Source organism: Lacerta agilis, chromosome 17 (genome assembly GCF_009819535.1).
Source record: "Lacerta agilis isolate rLacAgi1 chromosome 17, rLacAgi1.pri, whole genome shotgun sequence".
Classification (NCBI taxonomy): Eukaryota; Metazoa; Chordata; class Lepidosauria; order Squamata; family Lacertidae; genus Lacerta; species Lacerta agilis.
The window spans coordinates 25,422,159-25,438,295 of record NC_046328.1 but is presented as its reverse complement, the minus strand read 5'-3'; the positions used below and the strand labels follow the sequence as shown (position 1 = coordinate 25,438,295).

The 16,137-nt window shown below is 47.7% G+C and overlaps 1 protein-coding gene across 1 annotated transcript in view; it reads right to left on the bottom strand.

Moving 5' to 3' along the window:
- Positions 1-5,050: 5,050 nt before the first annotated feature.
- EHD1 (EH domain containing 1) overlaps positions 5,051-16,137 on the bottom strand; it is a 34,478-nt gene continuing 23,391 nt past the window's right edge. Inside the window, 12 exon segments of the mRNA XM_033174833.1 lie at positions 5,051-5,527; positions 5,529-5,552; positions 5,554-5,613; positions 5,615-5,710; positions 5,712-5,768; positions 5,770-5,811; positions 7,901-8,067; positions 9,329-9,392; positions 9,395-9,457; positions 9,459-9,494; positions 9,496-9,532; positions 9,534-9,744. Of these exon segments, the coding sequence (XP_033030724.1) occupies positions 5,282-5,527; positions 5,529-5,552; positions 5,554-5,613; positions 5,615-5,710; positions 5,712-5,768; positions 5,770-5,811; positions 7,901-8,067; positions 9,329-9,392; positions 9,395-9,457; positions 9,459-9,494; positions 9,496-9,532; positions 9,534-9,744 (1,103 nt within the window). The 3' untranslated portion in view covers positions 5,051-5,281.

Genomic DNA, 16,137 nt, shown 5'->3' with positions numbered 1-16,137 from the left:
CTGCCCCCTCTCACCTGATCCCACAGGGGTCAGGAGCTTCACAGGGGAGGCTGCGGCTCAGTGGCAGGGAAGCTGCTTGGCACGCAGAAGGCGCCAGGCGCAATCTGACCCCAGCCATATTTCAAATTCTCAAAGCCTTTATTGGCGTATATACAAGGCTCCAATAAGGTCCGGTACAATAAAAACCATCAGCAAAAACGTTCACGAATCTTCATCGTGTGTTGCAGAAACCTGGCTACTATCTCCATCTTGGCCCCATCCTGAGTAAACATAAGGAAGGCTACCATGCATTCGCCTGAATGCCTGTCTCTGCTAACAACCAACTGATTAATGAACGTAGATCAAATTGTTTGATACCGGGGCAGTGCAAAAGAACACACGCAACCAGTGTTTTTTTTCTGGGGGACACGCAGGAGGACACATACCCCTAAACATTTTGTGAATCTTTGTACTTTGTCCGTTTACTGTATTTATTTATTTTCCCTAATTTGAACTATAAAATGGTGATTTCATAGAGTCAAAATGAGAGTACCCCTAAACATTTTTTCCAATAGAAAAAAAGCACTGTGCACAACTGATTCTATTGTCTCTGTCCACAGGGTCATAGACTCTGCTCAAATGGTGTTTTCCGAAATCTCCCTGTAGTATTGCTGCGCTGATTCAGGTTGATCAAAATGGCAGAGATAGGTTGCCACTGGCTGTCCAACCCAACCTTGTGTGGTGGGGATAAAACAGGAAGAGATCTCTGGCGCTTCCTAAAAAGGAACTTCCCATAATAGGAAGAGAAATCTGGTTCCTTCGAGGAAATAATTTGAACATTGAGGTTTGGCTCAAACTTTTGGGTGAAGAAGAAAGTGAAGGAGGGGTGGAGAGGAAAGAGAGATGGTGGTGCCCAGAAGCAGGCACAGGCAAACTCAGCCCTCCAGATGTTTTGGGACTACAGCTCCCATCATCCCTGACCACTGGTCTTGTTAGCTAGGGATGATGGGAGTTGTAGTCTCAAAACATCTGGAGGACCGAGTTTGCCTATGCTTGGATTATTGCATGCCTGAACTCTCAAGTCCAAAAAAAAAAAAAAAAAAAACCTGCAGGGGGGAAACGAGGCTGATATTTCACTTGGGTCAAAGACCCAGTTTGGCGCACATCTCCATGTGCATTTGTGTACACACAAAAATCACAGGCTGGGAACCTCAATGGCACCCCTCTGGAGGTTTCACCCAGGGCAAAAAACATGGCTAGTCACCTTGTAGCTACAGCTCTGAAAAACTGCACCCACCCCTGACTGTAACTGGAATCCCCCCCCCAGCCCCTGATCGCCTGTCACAGAGCACTTGGCTTTGGCAAGGGCTGGGTGGTGGCACCAGACACACACACACACACACTGCCAGCCAAGAAACTGCCCCCTCGCAGGAGGAGGAATCTTCCAGCTGCCATGGCCCCCCCACCTGCCTAGCCAGCCCCTTCGAAGCTAATGTGGCATTACAGACAAGAGCTGGCTGCTCTGCAGGCCCAGAAAGGCTAGGCCTTGCGGGTCTCCACCCACCCACCCAGCCCCTCCTCGCTTGCTCCGGGCTGTTTCTTCGCCCCTGGGACCAGCTGTAAGCAAGAATGTTGGCATGAACCCAGGGGAAAGAAGATAAGCTGGAATGCTTGGACTGCAGGAACCCTTTTCTAAATGGGGATGGAAGGAATGCCTCATCAAACCGCACACCAGCATTCCTGGGGGTGGACTGCACCAGGCAGGAATCAGACCAGCTTCCAATCATAAAGTCCTTTAAGGGCACAAGAGGGACTTCCGTCCGCCCGTCTGTCTCTGCGGCCAGCATACTATCACTTTTCCCAGCATACTATCTCCAGTGATTTAATGGGGTAATTTGCTCCCCCCCCCCATAAGGACACACCCTTTCTCCATAATCTGTTCATTTGCATTTCTAGCCCCCCCCACCTTTTCCCTGGCCTGCTCCTCCTTTTGAGAGCTACCGGTGTAAAACTCCCCTTCCTCCACCCCACATCTAACTTAGGGGCTGTGCTTAGATGCAACACCTAAGCTGTTTTCTGTTTTTGTTTTTTTGTGCTACATCAATCCCTCTCCCACCTTACGCCAAGAGCAGAAGCGCCCCCTTTTGTTTTCAAATGGGAATCGTTTTTGTGCAAACCAGGACAAACTTGTTTATTTTAAAATACGGCTTGTCTGTACGACCCACCTCCAAACCACAGTTTCCCGTTCTGGCTGGCACAAAACCAATGCTATTTTAAACTGACTGGATAGCTCAGTTGTTTAGAACACGGTGCTGATAACGCCAAGTTTGCAAATCTGATCCCCGTTTGGGTCGGCTGCATATTCCTGCATTGCGGGGAGTTGCGCTAGATGATCCTCAGGATTCTTTCCAAAAACATCTATGTTTCTAACTACAGTTTGTCCTGATTTTGCTAGAACAGCAACCGGTGGTTTGTTAGGAACAGGTACTTTCAATCACTTCCTTCTGGCTGAAGATGGAAGAGAAGATACCTGCTTATGGATGGCTATTCCTAGCCTTGAGCTTTTTGAGCCACCTTGTTAGTGATAAGAACATGCGATGAGAACATAAGCAGAACCGTGCAGGACCAGGCCCATCTAGTCCAGAATCCTGTTCTCACAGTTGCAAACCAGGTGCCTATTATGGGAAACCTGCAAGCAGGACCTGAGCACAAGAGCCCTCTGCCCTCCACCGGTTTCCAGCAACTGGTATTCAGAAAGCATTGCTGCCTTCAACAATGGAGGCAGAGCATAAGCCATCCTGGCTAGTAGCCATCGACAGCCCTTTCCTTTCCAGGAACGCGTCCAATCCTCTCTAAAAGCCATCCAAGTGAGTGGTTGCCCTCACTGCCTCCTGTGGGAGGGAGTTCCACAGGTTAACTCTTTGCTGCATAAAGAAGGAATTTCTTTTTATCTGTCCTGAATCTTCCAACATTTTGCTTCATGGGATGGCCCATATGTTTTAGTGCCACGAGAGAGGGAGGAAAACCTTTTCTCTATTTCTCCCGGCCACCTCCACTTTCAGGGTGAAGACTCCGAATATCTTCAACGTTTCTATAACAACAAGGAAAACCATCACATTAACTGAAATAGCACTTTTTTCGGAGATCAAAAACCCCCAAACCGGACAGGTGCGTTCTCTGACTGGTTATTTATATCATATGATCCTCAATGAAACAGAGCCGGGAGTTTTCTGCATTTGCAATAGGCACAAACGTAATTTGCACTGTCAACACCCTGATACCTAACATGCAAATTTCCTTGCCCCTCAGAATTCAATTGTTGGCATGGAACCACAGGGGAACAGGTACGGCCGGCTACATAAACCCCACCACATGGGAATCCCTTGCAGACGACCACAGTGCCTGGAGACGGACATCCGGGTCGTGCATCCACAGCAGCGGCCAGAGGAGGAATGACCACTGGGAGGAGCACAGAAGAGAAGAAACACCCTGGTGCCACCCTGCAGCAGCACAACCGGATGCCTTCATCTGCCCCAGCTGCAATGAAACATGTCTCTCCCATATCAGTCTCTACCTAGCAGGAGCTGCAACCTTCCAGTGGTTTGACTTCATCCCCAAAGGCACACTCCTCTACTGTCCCTCGAGACAGACAAGATGCCAACTCTAGGGAGCTGTGCCCTGTGGAGCCTCAGGCTAAGCAGGACTTGCACTCAATGGTCAGGGGTGGGTTCTGTGTCAGCAATCTTCCCCAGTGAAAGCACTACACCTTTTCAGGTTTATCCAGGTTGAAGTTTCGGCTTTGCTGTGTAGCCAACGACAGCCATCTTGTTGGCACTGGAGCAGCACAGAGTTATAAACCTTTTAAAATACAAAGTGTGTGTGTGTGTTGGGGGGGGGGGAGAAGGAATGAAGAGGCAGCTGCATATCTCCAAAAATCAACTTTAATGCAAGGGATGCAGGTGGAACATTCAACAGCTCCCTCCGCTACTGACACCGAGCTGCACTTCTGATCCCCCTCCTGGGTCTTAGCAGTATCTAATCCTAGTAAGCAGCTCTGGACAGACTCAGCCAATCATGTTCCATCTACGGGTTAAGATACTGGCCCAGCTTTCTTCAACCTTCTGGCAGAGGGCGGGGTGGGGGGAATCATTTATCCTCCGACCCAAGACACACCACAGAGAGTTTGAAGTCAAATTGGGGAGGGGTGGGGGGCTCTAATGGCAAACCCCAACTACTGTATACCTCCTTCCTTCCTTGGCAGGCCGGAAGGTAACAAAGGCCATCATAAGCCTCCCTGTCTTCAGAACACACGTACAACCTTAAAATCTTCAATCCTTTTCCATGCACAAGTCCCGGATTTTCTTAGCCAAACAGAAACCGCAGGCAGATGCAGGTCTAAGCTCATCCCTAGAGATCTCCACGCCCCCTGCGGAGCCCACCCCTGCAGAAAATCAGTGCAATATGGAGAACCCGCCCCCCCTTCCAATCAATGCCACCGCCACCACCACCTTCTATCAATTTCTTGCCCGGTCTGGCCTGCATGGCATGGCGGGTTGTGTGTGCATTCGGCTGCAGCGTTAACCCCTTGCCACCGGGATGTGAGCAGTTGGTCCCATTAAATTCTATTATAAGCACCATTTGTAAAGGCACAGGGTGGGTGGGTGGACGGGGAAGTGATGTCAGAAACAACATGCCACCCTCTTAGGCAAAGCAGGAAGTGATGAGTCAGTCGAGGTGTCAAAACAGGTGATGGCGCATGTACTCAGAAAGTGACTGTGGTGGTGTGGGGGAGGGCAAGTGAGGAGGTCACCCTAAGGTTGCCAAGGCTGAATGGTGTCACCCAAGAATCCAGAGGCCCTGAACCAGGACCCGAACACACTGGGTGCGAGGAAGTTACGGACACCCTCCAAGCGGTCGACCGGGAAAACCACCTGGGGAGTGAAAAGCACCAAGCTGTTGGGCCTCAGCCCAGGTGAGCCCCTCGTCAGACAGGTGCTGGACTGGCACCACACCTGGTGGGAATAAGGGGCGTCCCCACCCCCTGAGGGCTCTTGGTCTAGAGAAGAGGATACCGACAGGAGAGCGAATCCCTCCCCAGCACCACACAAGACGACTGCCTCAAAGATAGAGGTGTATTAAAACATTTCTTTTAAAAACGGAAATCATCTGTGGGTTTGGGGTGGCGTCTTTTGTTCTCGCAGGGCGGGGGAGTTCAGAGTCGAGTTCCTGATGGCAGGCGGCCCACCCAAGCCTGGACAGAGTCAAGAGGCGGGGGCCCCTCCCGCTCGACAGGGAGGTGGCATCATTCATGCCTGCGCTTGGAGGGCGGCACCAGGTGGGAGGGCAGTTCGGAGGGCAGCTCGTGCCCCTCCAGCTTGACCTTGATGAGGTGGTTGGCGAGGGCAAACTCCTCGTCGTCCAGCAGCCCGTCCTTGTCCACGTCCGCCAGCTTCCAGATCTTGCCCAGGACGGTGTTGGGCAGCTTGGACTTGACCATCTCCTTCTTGGCACTGGCGCCCGTGATCTTGCCGTTGACGGGCGAGAGGGTGATAGAAGATCTCGTCGTACGTGGGCCTTGTCCTTGCTCACCACCCACTCCAGGTCGTCGATGCCCTCGCCACGCCCCTCGCCGTAGGCCGTGGCCGAAGGGCCCGTTCATGGTGCCCTCGAAGGCCCAGCCCTTCACCACCTGCGTGGGCATCAGAGACTCCTCCTGCCGCACCATCACCATTCAGGCGCGCAATGTCGTTGGCCAGCATGTCGTCCACAGCGTCCAGCAGCTTCGACTTTCAGCGGCTGGAACTTGCTGAAGTCTTGCGTCAGCAGCTGCTCCTGGGGGGGGGACAACAAAGTGGGCATGTGAAGAGCCTGAACTAAAATTCCAGCGTTCCGTTCTTTATTTTTGAATATATTTTTTATTACATTTTCGGTTTTACAATTTAAAGTACTCCTTTTTACATCCTTAAAATATAAATGACTTCCCTTTTTCTCTTCCATGGTTCATTTTACGTATCATAAATCCCTGCCTATTTTACCAAAACTATACCATCCAGCATTCCTTATTATATCCATCGTAACTTATTTTTTACACTGTTGAATTCATCTTAATGCTGTCAGCATTTTCAGCCGTACACTGTTATTCAATAAACGTTTCCAATCTTCTCTAAACATATGTTCTTCTTGTTCTCTTATTCTATAGTTAGTATGCAAGCTGCGCAGATTCTGTCAACTTAAGCTGCCAGTCTTCTTTGGTTGGGATCTCACTTGTTTACATTTTGGGCTAACAAAACACGGGCCGCAGTAGTGGGCATACATAAATAACCTTTTTCCTCACTGCGCTAGATTGAACGTTCTTGAATCTGCGGTATTGAGGGATTCCAGAGGAGTTCCATACGATCAGAGAAAGTGCCATTGTGCCTTGGGAGAGGTAGAATCCACAGAACACATCTACTGAGCTGCCCTTTTATGCTGATCTAAGGCAATATCTCATAGCTCCATCTCTCTCTCAGCTTAGTTCTCTATCTAGAGAAAGGCAGGTAGCATATCTGTTGAATAAGCCCACTGGAAAACAGCTTTATCTGGTGCTAATTCCTCTTCCTAGCGCTCAAGGGTCGGAAACGTAAAACCGAATGTCTCAACGTGGGTTTATCTGTGTAGTGTTTATTAGTGCTGTCCATATTTTACTTGTGTAGCCTGTTTGATGTTTTAGTTGTACTAACTTTGTGCTGAGAAAATGTTTTTCTGACTGTCGGTCGAATAAAGTAGTATATTATAGTATAGTAATAACCTTTTTTTGACACCTGGGAATTTCAGTCTGAATTATCCCCAAAAGAAAGGACTCCGTTGTTTGGGAGAAAGTACTTTTAAACTTTTTTTTTTCCAATTCTTTATGGATCATTTCCCAATACTCTTTTACCCTTTTACAAATCCAACACATATGAAAGAATGTTCCCTCAACCTCTTTGCAACTCCAGCACTTATCTGATTCAGTCTTATACATCTTTGCAAGCCTACTCAGTTAAATACCATCTGTAAATCATTTTTAAGTAGTTCTCCTTCAAAGAATAATATGCTGTGAACTACAAATCACTTTCCCAGAGTTTTCCCATCCAATATTCTGTTCTCAACAGTGGCCAAACATCCCTAAGAACCCGGGAGTTCAGAAAGACTGCCTCTGGATCTGGAGGTTCCATTGGGAACGTTAACAGGCAGCGTGGATGTGGTTGGGTCCTCACTAGTCTAGCATCCTGGTCTCACAGTGGCTGACCTTTATGGGAAACCTGCAAGCAGGACCCCGGCGCAAGAGCAACACTCTCCCCCTCCTGTGGTTTCCCTGCAACTGGTCTTCAGAAGCATTGCTGCCTCTTGACTGCGGCGGTGAGTAGAGGAGCCCACCTGCAGGATCAGTCCAAAGGGCCTGAGCGCAACAGCACCACTCACCCCACTTTGCAGTCCCCACAGCAACTGGTGCTCGGAGGCTAGCAAACTGGCGCTTAAGCTGGCAGGCAAAAATCACAACTAAAATCATAAGGAGAGCCCAGCCGCCAATTTTCAGCATTGTGATGTATGACCAGCTAAACACCGCGATGTATCACAATGTCTGAAACAAGGATGGAGCCATGTAGAGAGGGGCATTGGCTGGCTTCACGGTCTCCCCCGCGTGATTCTTTCCAGCGCCTGCTCTTGTGATTCGCAGGAAGGGGCGGCGGGTGGGGTGGGGAGAGCTGAACCAGCAGAGTTAACAGGAGCTGCAGGAATCAAGAGAAAGCATTGTCTGGCTTCACGGTTTCCCCTACTCTGTGATTCTTGCAACACACACAAACATGCGGCAAGACTCCAGGACCTCCTTGCTATCCAGGCAAGCCCAAGCCCCGCCCGCTCCTGCCCCAAACGCGCTACACAGGTCAACATCCCTCCATACCTGCATTTTCCGGAGGTTGGGGAAATCCCCCGGCGAGATCTGGTGCTCCCTCTCGATCTTCAGGTAGATCTCCCCCAGGTTGCTCACCAGCTCCTTCTTCTTGCTCTCCTTCCCAAAGACGTTGGGCATCTCCTTCTTCAAGGAGCTGATGATGTAGGCATGGACCTGAAAGGGGGGGGGGTGGAGAGCAGAGGATGAGAACTCAGCAACTGCAGGTGGCACAAGCGGCTGCAGAAATAAATAAAAAGATGGGCCAGCCTAGACCAGGGGTGGGGAGCCTGTCTCCCTCCAGATATTGCTGGACTACAAATCCCATCACCCCTGGGCTTTTGGATCGTGTGTCCTGGGGCTGATGGGAGTTAGAGTCTAGCAATATCTGGAGGGAGACAGGCTCCCCACACCTGGCTAGATAACTGGTATTCAACAAAAGGACAGCCCTGCCCATCCTTCCAATCCAGGGCCCCCCGCCCTTTATCCTTGGAAATGAGTCCCATCTGCTACAGAGGAGTCCCAGCTCTCAAGAAGCTGAAGAAACACGGACCTAAACAGGGCATTGGATGAGGTTGAAGAAGAAGAAGAAGAAGAAGAAGAGTTTGGATTTGAATATCCCGCTTTATCACTACCCTAAGGAGTCTCAAAGCAGCTAACATTCTCCTTTCCCTTTCCTCCCCACAACAAACACTCTGTGAGTTGAGTGGGGCTGAGAGACTTCAGAGAGTGTGACTAGCCCAAGGCAACCCCAGCAGCTGCATGTGGAGGAGCGGAGACCGCGAACCTGGTTCACCAGATACGAGTCTACCACTCTTAACCACTACACCACACTGGTGAACCAATGGGCCCTCAGACCTTGAATAAATTAAATAAATAAAATGCTGCCCCATCTGACTGGGTGACCCCAGCCACTCTGGGCAGCTTCCAACAAAATATAGAACACCCTGAGAATATCAAATGCTAAAAAAGCTTCCTGATACAGGACTGCCTACAGATGTCTTCTAAAAGTCAGGTAGTTGTTTATTTCCTTGACATCTGAACAGGAGGGTGTTCCAAAGGGCAGGCGCCACCACCGAGAAGGCCCTCTGCCTGGTTCCCTATAACCTCACTTCTCGCAGTGAGGGAACCGCCAGAAGGCTCTCGGATCTGGAGCTCAGTGTCTGGGCTGGACAAGGGAGGTGTGCCGCCACTCCTTCAGGTATACAGGGCCGGGCCGTTTAGGGCTATTTAAAGGGCAGCAACGACACTTGAATTGGCGCTAAGAAACGTGCTGAAAGCTTCCCCACCCCCACCCCCGCAATCCAGGTGCCAAGTGGGGCGGGGTACCCTTCCTCCATCACTTGGCAGCCAGAGCACACCCAATCCCCGGCCTTGAAGGAACAGGAAAAAAAAAGAAAAAACAACCCCAACGCCACCCGGGGGACGGGCACCCACCTCTGGCCAGCCTGGCCCGCTTGGATGAAGGGTCGTTGAGCTTTCTTAAGGCAGCGTTTCGCGGGGAGGGGACTGGATGTCCTTGAAGAGGTCTTGGCGTCCTCTGCTCGAAGAGCTCCGGTTGTCCGGGATAGAGGAGCGGGTGGATCCAGAAGGAGCCAATGTAGACTTCGAACCACCTAGGGCGTGTTGATGATCTTGCCAGCGCCACATGAGGGCACCGTAGACCCGCATCAGCTGCTGCGTCTCGATCTGGTCCTCCTTGTTCAGCACCACCCGGATCTTGTCCTCGTGGTTCTTCAGGGCCTTGATCACCTCGGAGAACTCGTCCGAGATGTCCAGCTTGTGGGCGTCAAAGAGGAGGATGATGCGGTCCACCCGCTCCGCAAACCACTCCAGGACCGCGGCGAAGTCGTAGCCTGTGGGGGGGAGAGGGGAAGGAAGGCGGCATAGAATCACAGAGTCGGGTGGGTTCCCTTGCCCAAAGGTAAGGTCTTCTGGGAGAAAATTTATAATGAACTTAAAAAAGTGTTGAAAAACACATTTACTAAGAAACCAGAGGCCTTTCATGAGATCCCCAACAAAGATAGAATATTTTTAATGTATGCCACAACAGCTGCTAGGATTTTAATTGCTAAAAACTGGAAAACTGAAGAACTACCAACAGTGGAAGACTGGCAGATGAAGTTAATTGAGTACATGGAACTCGCAGAACTGACCGCGAAACTCCGAGACCAGAGGGAGGAGAAGGTGCAAGAAGACTGGAAGAAATTTAAAGAATATTTGAAACGACGCGAAAAGTTAGATATTTGAAATTGAAATCAGTGGACATTACAGGCGATAGCATTAAAATGTTAGTTTAAAATAGAATATAAGATGACAGAATTGTGATTTTTTCATTTTTTGTATTTCTGTTAAGAATAAGGTGATAGATATAAGATGATAGATAAGGATTAAGATTAGTTGTTAATGTAGTTATAAAGTTACTATAGTATATTTGAAATGAACGCAGAAGAGAGGACGTGAGGAAGTCCCCCAAGTAAGATTATAAATAAGATTAGAATAGTTAAATAGGTGTTTTGTTGTTTTAGGTGTGTTTTTATGTATTGTATTAGTTTTCTTTTGTTTTGTATTTTGTACTCTGTACTGTGTATGTATTTTTCTTTTTTGTATTTTGTTTAAATACCAATAAATTCCTTAAAAAAAAACAAAACAGTCGGGTGGGCCCCCAACCCCCTGCAATGCAGGAATACGCAAGCCGCCCATATGGGGACTGAAACTGTGACCTTGACATTATCAACACCATGCTCTCTAAACCGGCTGAGCTAACTGGTGATGCAAACTTTATTGAAACTACCACTAAGCATAAAGTGTTGTCTTCCAGGACTAATACACGTCCGGGTGTTTTCGAGTCTTGCATGCAGTCATCCGCAGAGCAGCAAAACGGACTTGGGAAATATTTTAGATTGCAGATTAAGCTCACACTAATCTAGTGGTTCCCTGTTAGCTACGTACTGCGGACTCCTGCTTTTCAAAAGCCAAGCTACGGACCTTCTGCTGCTGAACCTTTCGATATCTCTACGGCAGTTTCTGTTATGTGAATGGTGCCATGGGCGGGTTACGCGGACCCCCTGTGGTCCACAGAGCACCAGTTGGGAAGCACTGATCTGTAGCATTCAAGGGGAGGGTCTGGAGCTCATGGGCAGAGGACACCTGTCCTGCATACAGAAGGCCCCCAGTTCAATCCCCACTAGCATCGCCAGGTGCGAACACCCCCAGCCTGACCCCCTGGAGAGCCGCAGCTGTAAGTCAGTATAGACCAGCCTCTCCTACCCCACTAAGTGTCCAAATTTATTTTAAGCTGTGTTTCCAAAAGCCTCATTTATTTTGTGCTGCCTTTTCCTTAATCTAGGCTGCATTTCAGAGACTTGTTCTTGCCCGGACAGCCTTTTTATTTATTTTAATTGGCCTCGGTTTTTTAAACACGTACGCGGTGCTTGTACTACTGGATTTTATAAACAGTTTTTGTGAGCTGTATGCTTCCTTGGACAGAGTACCCCCCCCAAAAAAGCAGCCTGTTAATTCAAAAAGGGCCAGCTGAAAAGCAAGGTGGGGGTTGCAATCCTGGGCGGATCCCAAGGGAGATCTGCAGCTGTGCACAATTCAGGGAGCTGATCCAAGTGGAGACAAGGCAGTAGAGGCAAGGCAGACCCACCTTTAACCCTCCACGCTACAAGCTACCATATAAATTCCTGGCTAGAGATGTAAAATTTTCAGAAATTTTGAAGCTGGGGGGGGGGGGACGGACGGAAATTTTCAGAAAAATTGAAAAAAATGCTACATTAGCACTTCTTTCTTCTTTTCCAGATTGAAAGTCATCCTGTTACTTTAGAAACATAAAATATAACTATGGACAATTTTAATGGGCATAAAATTATCACAGCTAGCATATTAAAAATATAGTGTATCCAAACACTTATTACAAACAGAATTTACTTTTAAAATAATATTTATTTGTATTTGTAACAAATTGAGCAACAACTGAACTGTTTACTAGTTTATGTGGAACAACAACAACAACAACAAAACCCTCCACAAAACAATTATTAAAAATTGAGAACTAACAATTATTCATATTTCCTCTCCACAGTATTTTAAAAAACATTCTCATAAAAAGAACTGAAGAAGGAAGTGGGACTAAATTTCAATGAATGGGCATGAAATTTAATCAGAATCATTTTCTGAGCTGTAATGATCAGTATCAGTTTCAGTCTCTGCTTCTGCATCTACTCTGTCATTATCGCAGTTATTATGGACTTCTAAAAACTGAATGTTTGCTCGGATTGAAACAATTTTTTCAATTTTTCGGGGTAAATTTTTTTCAATTTTTCAGGGAAAAAACGGGGGGGAAACGTTTTTTTCTGAATTTTTCCAGTTTTTTTTCCAGGCCTTCACATCTCTATCCCTGGCTGGAGATATAAAGGCAGCAGCGTGGCTTGCTATCTATTGAAAGGTATTGGAAGGCACTAAATGCAGACCTGTTTGAGACCTGGACCTCACAACACTGGGACTCAAGACCAATGGACCCACAGACAACCCATGCCCAAGAGAGTCATGCAGACAAAAACCACCACCGCTTTTCAATCAGCCTGGCTTGGTTTTATTACATATGTAACATTGATGGAACATGGCTTATGGGCTCTGAGGACACATGGAGGTTTGTGGAATGATACTTCTGCTGAAAAACTTAAGGTTAAAAGTTAAATGTAGTTAGACACCTACATTTAGTAGTTAGACACCTACATTTAGTTAATTCTTTCCAGTAGCACCTTAGAGACCAACTGAGTTTGTTCTGCATGCACACGAAAGCTCATACCAAGAACAAACTCAGTTGGTCTCTAAGGTGCTACTGGAAAGAATTCCCTATTTTGTTTCCTATTTTGTTACATTTAGTTAAGACACCTACACCTGATATTCTCTCTCTCTCTCTCTCTCGGTGTGTGTGAAAGAGATTGTTGAATATTGATTGTTGCTTCTAAATGGTGCTTTAAAAAATATTAAGGACTGAAGACATCTCTTCTTTGCCTGTGCCCCCAGGCCTATTCTTACCATTTTGGATAATCCCCCAGAGCCACTGCAGCACCACCGCCTGTACACTTTCACAGTCCAGTTTCCCAGCACAGAGGGTTCAACAGGAAGCACGATGCTGCTACAGGCATTTCTGCTCAATGGGGCTTCCCCCCATCTACATTTCCAAGCAGGGCCCCCAACTTCCCCGCACTTGGACTCTAAACACACAAAATATGTAGAGCTGGAAACAAGACTGAGCCCAGTCTCTGCTGCATCCCATAAACTACAAATGAGAGAGCAAGAATATATCGTTTCCAGGGGGCGGGGGCGGGGGCGGGGGCGGAGCTGAGATTAAGTTTGCTGCAGGAAAAACGGTCTTGCGTGGCATTGCAGGCGGCGTTGGAAATTTCCTAAGCACATTTTGCACCTGTCTATTGGCCACTTGCGACCAAGTGAAGATGTCCAGGTGCCAGGATGCATCTTTCGAGCCACCTGTGCCCCAAATGGCAGCTAGGCATTCCACTTTGGCGACTGTAACCCTGGTTTAAGGAGCCATTTGCCGCCTAGCTTATATACCCGCAGATGCGGATGGCGCTGTGGTCTAAACCACAGAGCCTAGGGCTTGCTGGTCAGAAGGTCGGCGGTTCGAATCCCCGTGATGGGGTGAGCTCCCGTTGCTCAGTCCCTGCTCCTGCCCACCTAGCAGTTCGAAAGCACGTCCAAGTGCAAGTAGATAAATAGGTACCTCTCTGGCGGGAAGGGAAACGGCATTTCTGTACGCTTCTCTGGTTCACCAGAAGTAGCTTAAGTCATGCTGGCCACATGACCTGGAAGCTGTACATTGGCTCCCTTGGCCTGTAAAGCGAGATGAGCGCCGCAAACTCAGAGTCGTTCGAGACTGGACTTAACCGTCAGGGGTCCCTTTACCTTTACCTATATACCCGAGTTTCTAACACTGGTTGCAGGGGGTTGGACTAGATTACCCTTTGGCCCCTTCCATCTCTACAGTCTTATGACAACCTCATCAACTAACCATTTAAACCAGTATTATCCTAAAAGGAATCATTTTCAAACTATATAAAACCTTCACAACAATTGGTCACCCCTCCCCTTATCTCATTAAGACTAAAATAGGAGAAAGATTTTGGAGAAGAGCTAGGGGAACAACTTTTAGCTCTCTGCCTTGCTTGGAGGGACAAGGCCTGCTCAGAATGCTAGCTCTCATAGAGTATGGGGGATTCACAATGCACACACAAAGTTCATGTGTACATGGAACCTTCATTGGAACGGAACCAACGGATGCAATCATACTGCACTCCAAAACAGAAATCTCTGCTGGCCAGTGGAGCTGAAGGAACACTCTCATAAAAAAACAACACAACCATCTGTCAATACTCCTGCTTTACACGCGAGGAGGTCTGAGGCTGAGAGGAGCAGTTGAAAAAATGTGGCTTCTGCAAGGCTAACCACAAGAGTAACTTTTTCACTTTTTTTAAAAGAAGGAAGAAGAGGACTTCCGGCGGCGACGCCATTGCGGGTGGTCGTGGGCTGCTTCGGCTGCGAAGCGCCCAGTCCGTCCCGGGGGTTTGGAGCCCCGCTACCGCAAAGCGGGGCTCCGGTGGGGTGCGGGAAGAGCGTCCCGCACCCTGGGCTCCCCGGCTGTGCCCGTTGTGGCTCCGAACCCTTCCCTCGCTCCCCCTGTAAAGGGGGAGTGGGGGTGAAGGGACGACGGAGCCGGGCTATAGGGGACATGCCCCAACCGGGATGTAAATGCGGCGACAAATCCTGTGATGAGCGTCTAAGTTCTACCTGTCTTTAACGATCTGAAAGAACCCGGTGGTTGTGAGTATTTGACTGACTTTTCTATTTTTGGAACGATCCGGGGGGAAGAGGAAAGGGAGCCTGCCTCCCTCCCTTCGGGAGAGAAAGAAAGTAACCAGTTTAAGTGACTGCTGCTACAATAATGGATACAAAGTGCTCGGAATTTGAAAACTGAGACTGCTGAGTTTTCCCTTTGGGGATTAAGTGGGGAGAAAATATCTCCATTTAAAGTTTTGGTCTTTACACTCTGGCTTCAGAAAAAATGGCGATGGAAAATTTGGACTGACGTGGGAAACAATTGAAACAAAGGAAGGAAGAGACAGGAACTGAAATTTGACACTCACCCTCCCTTCCAAAATGCTGGACTTTGTATTTGAACTTGTTTTGAACTCTGGTCTAAAGGATGAAGAAATGCTCACTGTCTTGAGGCTGGAACTGCTTAATCGGAAATTGCAAGTCTTGAGTGGGATTATAAATAAAAAGAATCTATTTCCCACAGAGGAGGCTTTTAAAAAGTTTTACACAATGGAAGCAAACCTTGGCAAAGAGCTGGAAGGGGTGCTTGAAGGATGGTCTGAAATGGCTGGGCGACTCCGGGAAAAGGAACCGTTTTCTGGGGGTGGCAGCCCTGGAACGGAAAAATTTATAATATCCAGACCCCGAGGTGGGAGCTCGGGGGCAAGGGACATGGAATTAAGATATCTACAAGAAGTAGAAGTATGGTACAAAGAAGCGGAGGAGCCCAGGAAGGATGTGATGTGTACCCTGAAGCTCGATGCAAGGTCTGTTGTGAATGCTGCCTGGATCTGTGGACATTTGGGAAGAGAAGACAACTGGAGGACCGGTTCTGGCGAAAGACAGAGAAAGACAATGGACAGAGGGGGTGTGGGATGAAGTATTAAATGTAAAACCCAAATGGTCTGTTATGGTATCTGAAATCGGAGAGTGAAGTTTGTCAATTATAAGTTTATTTTGAATAAGCAAGGAGATATTGGATTTTAAGTTAAAAGCAGCATGATAAAGGACAGAAGAAATAAGTTTAGTTTTTATAAGAATATTCTGTTAAGATTTATGCTATAATAGGATGATTAAGAGAATTGCGTTATTTTTAATTGAAGTTAAAAAAAATTTATAGAGAAAAGTTGTTAAGAAAGTAAAATATGGATTTAAAACCGAAGGTGAAAAGGCGGGGGAAGTCAAACGTCAAGATTCAGAAATAGAAATTTTTTTTTGTAAGGTATACAAACAAGAAGAAGAATCCTGGCATTATGTGTATTTGTATTTGTTCTGTATTTGTAGGTGTGGGTCTGGGTATGTGTTGTATTATGAAAATGTTAATAAATTCTTCATAAAAAAAGAAGAAGGAAGAGAAATGTTTTGTCAGCACTGAAGCATGCAGTCCCGTTATACAGCTGAAGAAC